At 50.5% G+C, this 12,753-nt stretch overlaps 2 protein-coding genes across 2 annotated transcripts; one reads left to right on the forward strand and one right to left on the reverse strand.

Annotated features, from left to right (window-relative positions):
- Window positions 1-442: 442 nt before the first annotated feature.
- On the reverse strand, window positions 443-10,055 carry N7455_012087 (membrane morphogenesis protein VPS13; the record flags this gene model as incomplete). The annotated part of the gene is made up of 3 exons (XM_040960869.2): window positions 443-483; window positions 544-960; window positions 1,016-10,055. The coding sequence occupies 3 exons, from the start codon at window positions 10,053-10,055 to the stop codon at window positions 443-445; spliced, it is 9,498 nt and encodes a 3,165-aa protein (XP_040808718.2).
- A 1,114-nt stretch (window positions 10,056-11,169) lies between these two features.
- Window positions 11,170-12,295, forward strand: N7455_012088 (DUF3429 domain-containing protein; the record flags this gene model as incomplete). The annotated part of the gene is made up of 4 exons (XM_040960823.2): window positions 11,170-11,385; window positions 11,453-11,500; window positions 11,567-11,791; window positions 11,873-12,295. 4 exons carry the CDS (start codon window positions 11,170-11,172, stop codon window positions 12,293-12,295), a joined length of 912 nt encoding a protein of 303 aa, XP_040808742.2.
- Window positions 12,296-12,753: the final 458 nt, after the last annotated feature.

Raw genomic sequence — 12,753 nt, forward strand, 5'->3', positions numbered from 1 at the left:
CTTGGAGTTATCTGGCGTTGAGGTAGAAGGCACATATGATTTACTTCAATGTCTAGTTTAGAGGAATCTGAAGCCTTTTGATATCATTTTTATTAGGAAATCGCCCATTGTTCCAGTTCTTAAATTACGAAGAGATATTTTACAAGGCAAGTTAATTTTAGATACTAAAGTTGTCTGATTGAGCTCTATTAAACAAATCGTAGAATTGCACAAAAACCAAACTCTTCCTCGCTGTATACATAAAGGAAGAGCAGTAAAAAAAGCCATCAAAACAGGCCAGAACGCAAAAATTAGGCAACCTATGTACGTGAATGGAAGCTGTGAAACCGAGAGCAATTTACCCTTCATATGCTCTGTGAATTTTGATAATCCCCATCCCAAAAATGAAAGCAGTCCATCTCATGACATCGTTAAGAACCCCCAGGGAAGTGCCTCACGCACTCTATCCCCTGGCATTATACTTCTCATTGAAAGCATTGACCGCTAGAAAAGGAATTTGGTTAGCATGTGATATTATCTAGCGTGATCTGGGTAAACACTTACCAACAGCAATCTGTCTATACAGCCAGTTCCGTGAGCTTTCGTCTTGCACAGGAATGAATGGTCCGTTGGCACCACCCTTGAGCGTGATACTCATTCCTGTGCGCTCCTTGGAGATGGTCTGGATATCCGTGAGACGGATATCCCACTCATTAGACAGCTTCTTTGTGCGCACCAGCATGATGCGTGCGTACGTCAACAAGACCAGCATGTCTCGACCAGGGAGCTCTAGGTGGGCAATGTAGTCCTCGTTGAAGTATTTACCGTCGTCCGTGGTCTTCAGCCAGAACTGTCCGAGAGCTTCGCGCTGCGAGTACGGACGCACGATGCCATCGGTGCCAATGAAGCGAGTGAGTCGGACACGGTCGAGACCTTCGGCATCGAAAACGGTAGTGGTGTTGCGAACACCTTCTGCCAGATCTAGTAGGGAATTGTTAGTTATGAATTACCAGAGAGAGAACATGATTCAACTTACTGGAGGCAAGATCGAATGCACCAATTGCTGGCTTGGTAGCCAATCCAAGGACACCCTTTCCAACACCCTTGAAGAATCCTTGGATACCTTCTTTCTCGGCACCTTGCAGTGGATGACGGGCCAAGCCACCGATACCGCTTGCTAGACTAGTTGCAAATGCATTGCCACCAGCCGTGATTCCATACAGAGCGTGCTTGGGGCGGTTACGCACCTTGGACATCCGGCGCTGGGTTTGGAATTCCTTATCAAGAGTAGCGGCGGCGAGACCCTTGGACATACTTCCCGTGAGCTTGGCCATACTGTCCGAGAAACCGAAGACGGACTTCTTGACGAAGCTTGTGGCACCCTTTGCGATACCAATACCCAGCTCTTGGGGACGGTCGGTCATGACCAGACCCTGGTATGGCTCATAGAAGATGGCAGCGACACCAGAGCTGACATTGTTGAACAAACCGACAGGGTTACCCAGGAAATCGGCCGAACCGAGAATGATATGGATCTGGCGCAGGAACTCTTGAGTGTAGTGTGCACGGACATTGCCGACCAGGCTAGGGAAAGAGACACGGGCGTTCTCAAGCATCAGAGCGTTGAGTCGGACAGGTGCATCATTGACATTACCCATCGACATTGTCATGACGTTGACAAAGAACATCAACGGGTTGGAGGGCTGCATTTCATCTTCCACATTGACACGCTCAGTGCGCATGAAAGAAATATCCATCTGCATGGGCTGGAGATGAAGGAGCTCGAAGTACACATCCTGACCATTGTCTGTCTGTTGCGGCTCGGGAATGTTGAGGTCTTCATCGCACAGTTTGCCCTCTTGTTCCTCGGCCCAGGAAGCACCCGGAATCTTGACAAAGTCAAGCATGGCAAAGACGAAATCTTCATCCAATTCAAGTGTCATTTGCTGCAAAAGCAAGGTCGCGTACTTGATATAGAGAACTCCGTACGAGTCGTCCTTGACTCGTGTAACCATTGCATGGAAGATAGGGTGTGCTTCCATCTCCTTGCCAGTCTTCGGAACAACACTGGGGTACAGCAAGATGGGGAAAATTCCACCGTAGAGTTGATTATCGATCTGGATCCACTTGATCGTAGTGTTCAGAGTCTGGTACAATCTCGACTCCCTGAACTTGATCTCAATCTCGCGGAATGTGAGATACAGCAGTTCCTTCAGGTTCTGGTTGATCAAAGAGATTCCAATGCCACCTAGGCGAAGTTGCGCTTTGAAGTTGACGTCCGAGTTCATTTCCTTGACCTCGAACCCAGTGTTCGTGCCGGTCTGGGAGGATTGTCCTCTTTGTTGCTTGTACATACTCTTCGACGCTTTGAAATTGGACAACACGAGAGTCTGAGTAGGGCCATCAGCAGCAATGTTGATGTCAATGATCTTCTGGTGTCCGCCAGCCTGCGAAGGCGGAATCCGCATTGGAATGAGGTTTCCTATCTCAGCAAGCTTGATGTGGCGCTCTTTGCCCTGGCAGGTCAACACAAGTGACTTATTCTTCGTCGCCGGGTAGTCCCACGCATATGGCATGATACTCCGGGCGGGAATTCGATACCGGATCGGCCTCCAGCCGCTGGTTTGGTCGTCTTCGTCATCATCTTCCACATTTGGGTTGGCTTGGTAGAAAATGAACTCCATATCGCTTTCGTTGCGCATAGAGAACGGCCAATTGCGAGACTCGATGCTGAAGTGCAAGAAAAGAGTTGCTCCTTCCATGATGATATCAACCTTGATCAGCTTCTGCCGCTGATTCGCCTTGGCCAATTTAATATGTACAGTTCCAACATCTGCGATGTTGAACGGCGAAGACCACTGGTTGTTAACGCCCGGGAAGCAGAGACACAGCTGTTTCTCTTGGACTTGACGAAGGAAATGAAGCGGTACCAACTGCCCGTTCTGAAGCTGGAGTACATTGGACGATCCTGGCTCGCGCACGAGAAGATCTTCGTTGAGCTTGCTCTTTAAGATGAAACGTGGAGCAAGTGTGACCACCTTGGTCAGCTTGTACTTGCCCTCACCTTCGGCAACAGAGACTCCGGAGTGGAACTCAGATCTGCCTTGGCGATCGGGGAAGATGACCTCAAAGGTACTACCAATAGCCTCGAAACTCTGCGGCTTGCTCCATGCAGAATCGCTCACCTTCAGGATCGATCGGTTTCGTTGATCCTCGTTGGCATAAGAGTACATGTATGGGAGTGCACGGCCCTCGTCTCTTGGATCGGCTCTGAGTCCTTGGCCAGCAGCATTTCTCGCAGACTGAAGGAATGCTTTGCTTTGGATGTCCATTGGAAGGCCAGTCTTGTTCAAGATAAGGTACGGGCTGTACACTGAAACCTTGAAAGCACCACCACTGTTGGGGATATTGAAGTAATGAAGCTGTAACTTCAGTTGAAGACCTCGTTCATCCTTAAGCGACAAGGTATGCTCTCTGCGGTAGTCTTGGGCATTGCCATTGACGATAGCAAACTCGCTCTGGCGGAAGACGGTATCTTGGAGATCAATGCTGAGCAACAGAAGGTGGGACAGCTCCACGACGTGGACCGGGCTGACGCCGCCCTTCCTCAGGAAGTTTGTCCAATCCTTCTTGGTGTTCTTGTCGTAGATGCGGTACTTGAAATCGTAGGGCAACAAGTTCTGAATCTCCACAGGAGCAAAGATTCGGACTCTCATGTAGGGATACACGCTCGTAAGCGAATCTTTGCTATCAAACGTTGCGTTGACTTGGAAATAGAAAGGAGGGGACTGCTGTCCGCTTTCGCTAACGCACTTGACAGTGCGTGTGGGTCGCTTGATGAGGTCCTTCCAGAACAGTCGCTCATCTGACCAGTCATATCCGAAGCCCTGATCGGGACGAACAACGATAGAATGGAGGTATGCTGATCCAACGGGTGCTGGTCGTGCATCGCCAGGCAAGATCTTCTCGATCTTCAACAAGTGGCCTTCTCCGGGACTGAAAATGCCCAGCTCCACGGGAATTTGGGTGTTGTTCTCGATAAGAAGTGGCGAACGGAATGTGATGTACTTGACATTATCTGGTCCAAGTTTGACTTCCACGAGTAGCCGGTGAAGAACATTTTCTTGCTTCGGCTTCAGGGCGTAGATAATCTCGCCCTCGCGAACGACAGGAATGCGGCTGATACTATCAAAGCCACTGCCTTCTAATTTGACACCAACCACTCCGCCGTGGCCTTCTGGTGTCAGCGTTTCACGGACAGCGGTGGAATCTTCAAATCGCCATGGCGATTCTTCGCCATCACTAAGTTTCGCCGCTGGACCTTCCCCTCCTGCGCTAACATCGGCCCAAACTCTGAGGTCAAATCCAGTGTAGTTGCGGATTCTGTATGGGGCATCAGCGCCTCTTGGCTTGGAAAGGACATCCTGAGATGTAGAGAGGAACTGGAAGGATTTGGATGCGAGTGCAATCGTGGCGGATGTGACTGTAAGCTCCATTGTCTTGTGCGAATACACATCGAAAGAGAAAACATCCGGGTTGATCTCCTTGGCCATGTGGAATCCCAACTGCCAGGGCTCAATCAACGGCTCCCAGGCCGACTTCGAGAAGTTGTACACATTCAAGAACGTTTCGAAGTTGGTATCGGCATTCAGTGTCGATGACCAGTCGCGCACATCGACGTTGAATCTCTTTACACTCCAATCGAGCAAAGGTAGATCGTGTAGGTCACCAATAAGAATGACTCTAACTCCGTCGATCTTGGCAGACATCTCTTCGCGTTTGAGGACAACTGTACTTTGTGGCGCGATTGTCTTATCCAGGTTTGCAACTCCTTGACTCAGGCGGCGGGCTCTCTTAGCAATAGTAGAGGACGTCTTACTAGCAGAGCGCCCTCTGGTTGTTTTTGTGTCCGTGATTTTCTTCGCCTCTCCGCTCTCGATCTGCTGGCCAACCTGAGCTCTCATTTCAGAGGCTTTGTTGACAATCTGGATTGCCATCAGGATATCACGCAGAGACAAGCGAAGAACAAGAGGTTCAAGGTGCACCTCGATAGAGGTCAAAGCAGATCCCTTATCTTGCGATCGGCTATCAATGGACATCTCAAGTGTGAAATCATCCAGAATGCGGAGTCGAGACGTCTCAAACTTATCCATGCGGCACAGGAACATGCCCACTTTTTGAATCTGCAGAGTCGATACATTTTGGTGGGAGATGAGAACTTCCTTAGTTCCAAGGACGATAGCTTCAGAGTGAGGAATGGCAGGGTTGGCTACCATGATCACTTGGGCATCGACAAGGTTCACACGGAATGATACGGTCATGGCCGCCGCTGTAGTATCGGCCGAGGAAGCCTCGGTTATAGCCTTGTCGGAACTTGCAGCAGTATCGGACCCTGATTCAGACTCCTCGGGTGATTCGCTCTCCTCCTCCACTGCCTCTACTGGTTCTTCAGAGGCAAATGCAGACTGGCTGAATGACTGCAAAGCAGACAGATAATCCAAAGCAAACATAATGCGAGGGCTATCAATAGTCAGCATCGCAATGAGATGCTTCTCTGGTCCCCCAGACATGGAGATGCTAGCCATGAACTGCTGCTGGACATCGTTGTTGATCAAAGACATGATGTTTCTGAACTTGTTTGAGTCCTGCTTGCGACTATCGCGGATGGAGAACGAATGGATGAGGAGCTCCGACTCCAATGAGCCATCTGTCAACATGCGCAGCTTGACTCGAGTGTCATTGAGAGAGAACTTGGACAAACTCGAGTCCTCTAGGCGACCGACGGGCTGGTCGTCGTTTGCTAGGATAAGCTCTAAGCCGACACTGTCGACCTTAAAGATCATATCAAGTCGGACCCAAGTCTCTTTGTTTTCACCGTCATCAGTGGGTGCTCCTCCCGGGCCATTTTGTGCCTGAACGGCCTTTGAAGTAGCCTCCCTCGTAGGTTCAGTCACCGACGAGGGTAAAGACTCCAGGGCCTCGAGCTCTTGCTGTTCTGAATCGGTGGCAAACGCACCCGGGATCGACTTTGACAACTCCAGCAAGAACTTGAGCTGGCTCTGGGAGATACGAAGGTTAATAGGAGATAAAGAACCCTCGATTTCCATGTCCGGGCGTGGATTGTTTGCTTGATGCTCCAGATAGCAGATGCTAAACTCCAGGTTCACCTTCTGGATCATCTCCAGCTCTTCGGATGTACCATCTTCGAAATGGAACTTGGAGGTAAGGCGAATATTGCGGACACCAGTGGAGATGACGTTGACAGCAGGGCTGTCCTTTGCTTCTTCCATGGGGACAAATTCATTCTTAGCGTAGATTTCACCGAGGTGAGCAGTGATTGTGTCTCGAGGGCGATCATCCGTCATAACGCGAGGGAACACTACAATGGGCGTCTTCACGATAATGTCAAGCCGCACACGTGAAGCATTCTCCTGAAGCTGGTTCGCCTGACTGGCAGCGGCTTGGCGAGCTGCATTGAAAATGGCTTGCATCTTGCCAAACTTGACAAGGAAGTTGATGATCTTCCGGTAAGGCTCCTCCAGGAAATTGATCTTGATTGAACCAGACCGTAGATAGACCTCGGAATCATAGCCGGGGTATGTGTCACTCTCGGGGTCGAAGGTCTCGTACTTGAAGTCCGCGAAATTATCTCCCTCAATGGTCAAAAGGCGTCGGATATCAGAGTCCTCCGCGGCACCCAGGTTGACATCGTCAACCAGAGTCAGGCTGCCTATCCGAGACTGGATGAGCATTGAGCTGCCCACGAGGAAAATACCGACATCGGCAGTGTTCAAACTCAAGGTTGCCAAGCGGACTCCATCATTGTTGAGGATGAGAGCAATACTCTTAAGATTAGCCCTGATGCGAATCTTTCCAGCTTGCTCGGGCGTTTCTTCCACACTGGGTGTTCCTTCAATGGCCTTGTCTGTTTCTGGGTTGGCTTCAGTCGGTTGTTGAGGATTTGTGAATGTAATGAGGATAAAGTCCAGAAGCGTGAGCAGTGTTTTCCTTGTCACGACCAGATTGATAGTCGAGACTGATATGTCAAGGTTCATGGCAACCCCTTCATAAGTTGAGTCTAACTCGGGGGACTCGGGTTTGACCCGTACCATCTTCAGCTGGAACAGGTCCTTGTCTTCGTCGGCATCAAAGCCTTTAGAAGAGATGATTCTCTTGAATTCAGAAACCGGATTCTCTTCGATGTAATCATCCACACTCAAGGACTTCAGAATGACTTCAGCGACCATGTCATAGGGACGCATGTAAAAGTCCAGCGCAAATCCTTCAGCAACTAGTTCAACTAGCAACTGATCCCGCTGTGGGTCATGGGGGTCAGCACGGAAGAGTGAGCCACGGAGACGCCCAACAGTGAATTTGAATTCGAAGTCTCGGCGATGGATGTTAGTCGGTGTATCCACACTCTTCTTCGCCTGTTCGCTGTCTACTTCAGACTCTTCCTCTTCGTCGTCAACAACGGGAAGGTCGCGTTGGACTGATGGCTGGAAGGATGCTGATCTGGCTCGTGTGGCTATGGCTGCTTCTTCCTTGGCTGCTGCTGCAGTAACTGGATCAGAGGCAGAGTTTTCCGTGTCGAATTGCGGAATTGCAATATCAATCAATTTCATCAGGCCCTTGTATTTGGTGTCTGACATTGATGCGTGAAGCTCTGGCAGATGTCCAGAGATGCGTGTTCGAGTAAGCTGTGTCACGCTCGGTACGATACACATCTCCAGGGCAAAATCAACATTGATGCGGTCGATGATGTGGAAATTCCTAGACTCAACATTGGTGTTGAGCTGCGCTTTGGTTGCTTCAACGCCAGGTCCGATGAGGACTTGGGTGGAGTCCAGTTTGATGAGGAAGCGATCGTACAACAGGTGCTCTAGTTGCTTGTAATCTTCCTCCTCGTACTGTCGTTTCTGCTTGGACTGGAGATCTCGCATCGCTTGACGGTCGACCAACTCGCTGTTGACACTGGCATGACCGGCGTCGACAATCAAGCAAAGTGAACTTGGTTGTGTGATACTTTCTGGGACAATAATCAAGGGCGCGTGAATATCGAATTGTGCATCGACCTTCTTGTGCTCTTGCAAGGCAAACTCGAGACCGGCCCGGGTTTGCTGCCGCAGTCCTTCAACTGTGGCACCTGCGGTGTCCAAGAGAGCACCAATCGACTCCATGTGTCGCTCGGGTGGCTCAAAGAACTGGACAATTCCCACAAGGAATCGAGGGTTGTAAATGACCTCAATACTCTTCAGCTTCACCTTCACCGCTGTATCTGCATCACTTTCGAGCGGGTTCTTCTCTAGCTGTAGATGGAACAAGCTGTCCTCATCCTGAAGATCGTCTGCGCTGGTTTGTGAGACAATATCGTCATCGTCCTCGGTTAGCTCCTGAACCTTTGTAGATTCAGGGGGAGAATCCTTGACCTTGACGATCTGGGGATAAAGAGTGCCGGCAGTAGTGCCATCATACATCTTCAGCCCTCCAAGATCAAGATCAAGGAGGTAAGAATCATGGCGTTGAAGTGCCTTGGCTCGGAAATTGTCAAATACTAGCTTCATGACCTCATTTGCCGACCCGTGAGGGTCCTGGATTAGAGTGAAGCTACCAGCTCGAAGACTCCAATTGACCTGGAGCTTAACCCATTCCCGGGGCACATCTACACTCTCGCTAATTGCTTTCTTTTCATCCCAGTCAATGGCGTTATACAACTCTTGTCGCTGTTCTTCAGTCATGGTGGTCTCTTCGGACTCCTCTTTCTTGGCGCCCCAGAGCCAGGAAGACCATGATTGTTGTTCTGCGGGCTTTTTGACCCCAACATTTTCTTTTCGCAGCTGGTTTCTTGCAAGTGAGCGCCAGAATCGAATATCCTCGTAGCTGAGTTTTGCTTCCAGTCTCTGCATTTCCTTGGTTTCTTCGGGCGTGAAAGGTTCTTCCTTCTTCGTTTTCTTGAACAAGGCAATGTACGCGATGCGGTCATCTCTGCGCTCCTTGATATAGCCCCAGGTCCAGCGTCTGTTTCGTTCATGGATCTTGCTAAGAACGGCTTCTCCTGCGAACCTCATCCACGCCCGGGGGTCTTCCTTTGGTGAGGACTTGGGCTGGATTTTTTTATGTTCCTGATGGCGAATGAAATAGTGGAACAGATCCACCAGCATCAACGCGTCGCGATATTGTTTGTCATCAAGGACGAAGCCGAGCTCATCGAAGAGCAACCGTGCTTTGATTGCCGGTCGATCATATGTGCCCGACTTATCCATCTCCAGTCCAGCACGGCCACTGACGGGACGCAGCATGAATTGGTTTCCTTCGTCTGCATCAATCGCAGTTTTCAATTTTTCCATCAACTCAGCACGGCCGATTCCCTGTGCGTCTGCGCCTATATCAGAGCCTCGCCCGGTTCCAAGCAGTGTGGCGTCCGTATTCCAATAAGCCGAGAGAGCACCGAGGACGGCCAGTTTATGCGTGACACTGGAGTCGGACTGGATGAAAGTTGGATTCCATTCCCCGTCTGTACTGACGGCACTCAATTCCTTGAGTGTCACGCCAACAGCAAATGGATGCCCAGGTGATGCGATAGAGTCTTCGTAGCGGAAATGCACATTCTTGATAGAAATCTGCAGGTTGTCCACCACGGCTGTGATCATACTCTGTGTGAAGCTTTGGTTCCGGCGCTGTTCCTCTTGGCTCATGCCTTCCGCATTGCGCTCGCGCAAAATCTCAGCGCTCTCGATCCGTTCCATCTTCAGCGCATTCGCTCTCTTTTCTTCCTCTTCCGGGTCGTAATCCGCATCTTCTCTGGGTGCCGCGAGTAGGAAGACATCTTCAATGTCGACTTTCACCGGTTTGCCTCGTAGATTTGACCATGGGATAGATAGTGTGAGCTCTCCGAGATGGCCTTCGACAACGTTCAGAGGGAGGCGTAGCTGATCGAGCGCTTCGCGGCGCAGTTCAAGGTTCCGGAGCTTGACATCGCCTGACCAGATTCCGATGTTGAGCTGGGTCGCATCGAAATTCTTGACGTATATTCCCAGGAACCGGTTAAGCAGGTTAGCAACCACACCCTCCAACATTGCTGCGGCGTGCAGCCGTAGACCGGGCCTGGTGGTTGGGCTCTATGGCCAGGACGGATTTCAGTGGGTCGGAGATTCGATGATAGTCTGTAATTGAACGCAGTTGACAAGTCAGTGGCGATCCAAGTGATAAGTAAAGAACGGAGCTTCTTCATTGAACGGGCTCTTACACAATATAAGGGCTGCTTTCAAGAACCCTGGGTAATAGGGGACATCCAAGCCATCCAACTGAGCGGGCTGGGAGCACGCGCGATACCGAGGTGGAACTTTTCCCCTCCAAGGAGAGCGGAAATCGGTTAAGATGACTAGGTGTCAGATCAAGGAAGGATTGTTAGGAAATTAAAAGCGCTAAATTGAGAGAGAACGAAGTTGGGTATTCAAGCCCAAGTTAATGACCCTGATTGCGTGGATCAAGAGAGGTGATATCTGTTACGCAAGTTGTATGATGGGATGTACTCGGTACAAACGGGGTACAGCATCATACGCCAGGGCGGGTATCATTTCCGCTACCACCCAGGTATTTGAAAGGTACAGAGTACTTGAGCTACGATACACTTGGCACTACGTGGGTAGTTGGGGGCCAGTGGTAAGTTATTTGATTGTTTTCGTTATCAAGGCCATTTAAGCACGAGGCGGTGCACTGAGAACCATCCCCCCTGCAAGATACTGTACCGTACTGGTGGATACACAGTTGTTTACCCCAGGAGTGACGTAGCCAACTTTTGGTTAGGGCAGCAGCCCCGGAACCAGGCTGAATGTTGGATACTTGATGCCTGAGGCAAACACATTCACAGCCTGAGGCCAAAATATCTGCATCGAGCTACAATTTGCAGTTCGGGTCGCTACGGTCCGCCCGAATGCAGACCACACCTCATCACTCGGTCACTTCATTTCTGGATATTCTTATTTGTTCCCTCCCGGAAAGCCCACGCCGTCGACTTCGTGATCAAGTCATTTTCCGGGTGTATACCCTTAATCTCCACTCTTCTACTTCTGTCCAGCTTTTTAAAAGGCCAATTGGGTGAGTTGACACTGCTGTCCGGCCGTACCCGAGGCTTTTCTTTCCTCCGACTTGCTAACCCGACGACAACGAAAAGCTGTATATCTTCCCACCATGTACCGCAACGCCACCGCCCGCTCTGCGCTCCGCGCATTCTCGAGCTCCAATGCCTCCGTGGCTCGCTCCGCTCTGGGCAACCAGATCTGCAAGGCCCAGATGACCTCGTCTGCCCGCAATCTGCTCCGTCCCTCCGTCTCGCCGAGCTTCGCGCTCGCCGCTCACAAGCCTGTTACCACCGCTCTTGTGCGCTACTCGTCTTCTTCAGCTAAGGTAAGAGAGGGCACATGGCTTGTGATTTGCGCAAAAGGCACTCAATGGCTAATTGCCGATACGATAGCACGATGAAGATGATATTGATGTTATGGCGGGTATGAAGTCCGAGGCGGTACGTATCTCCATTCGACTGTGTAGCTGGGTCTGCATATGCTAATTGCGCATCGCCAATATATAGAAAGTTATCAAGGAGACCTTCAGCCTGGCTGGTGTCCCCAAGGAGGCCCTCTACCTCGGTATGGCTGGTGTCGTCCCCTACCTGGCCACCTCCATGCAGACCGTCTTCCTCTCCTACGAGATCAACCGCGCCGCTGCTCTTGGTGACGGTCTGATCTTCTCCGGCCAGAGCGCTGAGCTGATGCTCCACATGCTCGAGCCCATCCAGATCGGCTACGGTGCCGTTGTGAGTAATCCCGAGTCTAGTCTCTTTTGAGTAATTGGTTACAAGTTTGCTACCAGTTTGCTAATCACCGTTTATGGTTAGATCCTTTCTTTCCTCGGTGCCGTCCACTGGGGTCTTGAGTGGGCTGGATACGGCGGCAAGTTCGGTTACCGCCGCTACGCTGCCGGTGTGATCGCCCCCGCTGTGGCCTGGCCTACTCTGCTGTTCCCCGTTGAGTACGCTCTGATCAGCCAGTTCCTCGCTTTCACCTTCCTGTACTACAACGATGCCCGTGCTGCCGCCGCTGGCCGTGCTCCTCACTGGTACGGCATGTACCGTTTCGTGCTGACCTTCGTCGTCGGTGCCTCCATCGTGGCTACCCTGATCGGCCGTGAGCAGATCCAGCAGACCCTTACCTCCGAGCACAGCATCAAGGACAAGATCAATGCTCTGATCTTCCTGCAGAAGAAGGAGAAGGAGGAGGCCGAGGCTCGCCGTCGCAGCGAGATCGAGGATTCCGAGTAAATTTGCCTTTTGACAAGGCGGGCGTCATCCCCCCGAGGGTGATCTCGATGTTTGCATTACCCGTGATTTCCTGTAGAATATACACAGAACGCAGTAGGGCGGCCACTGAAATTTTTCTTTTGTTTAATTGAAGTGTCAATAGTTGGAGACACCGGAGTGTTCTCGTCCAAGTAGCAACCAATTTTTTATTTTTTTTTGTTATTAAAAAAGAATGTAACCGTTCAGCAACGAGTGGGGGGAGTAGATATAAGCGCTACGGGTGTACAAGGGTAGTGGTATCCATGGATGTATACTCCGTAGTGGGCTCCCGCATTAAATTTTATTTTTGCGGAAAACACGGATTCCAAAAAGCTACACACGTGCTTGGCATCAAATCTGATTTAGAGCTGCAAGATTAGGTACCTAAAATATCCCAATAGTTACCTAGGTACAACACAACACACATCCATGGATCTATA

Source organism: Penicillium solitum (assembly GCF_028829755.1).
Source record: "Penicillium solitum strain IBT 25940 chromosome Unknown utg000009l_segment0_segment0, whole genome shotgun sequence".
Taxonomy (NCBI): domain Eukaryota; kingdom Fungi; phylum Ascomycota; class Eurotiomycetes; order Eurotiales; family Aspergillaceae; genus Penicillium; species Penicillium solitum.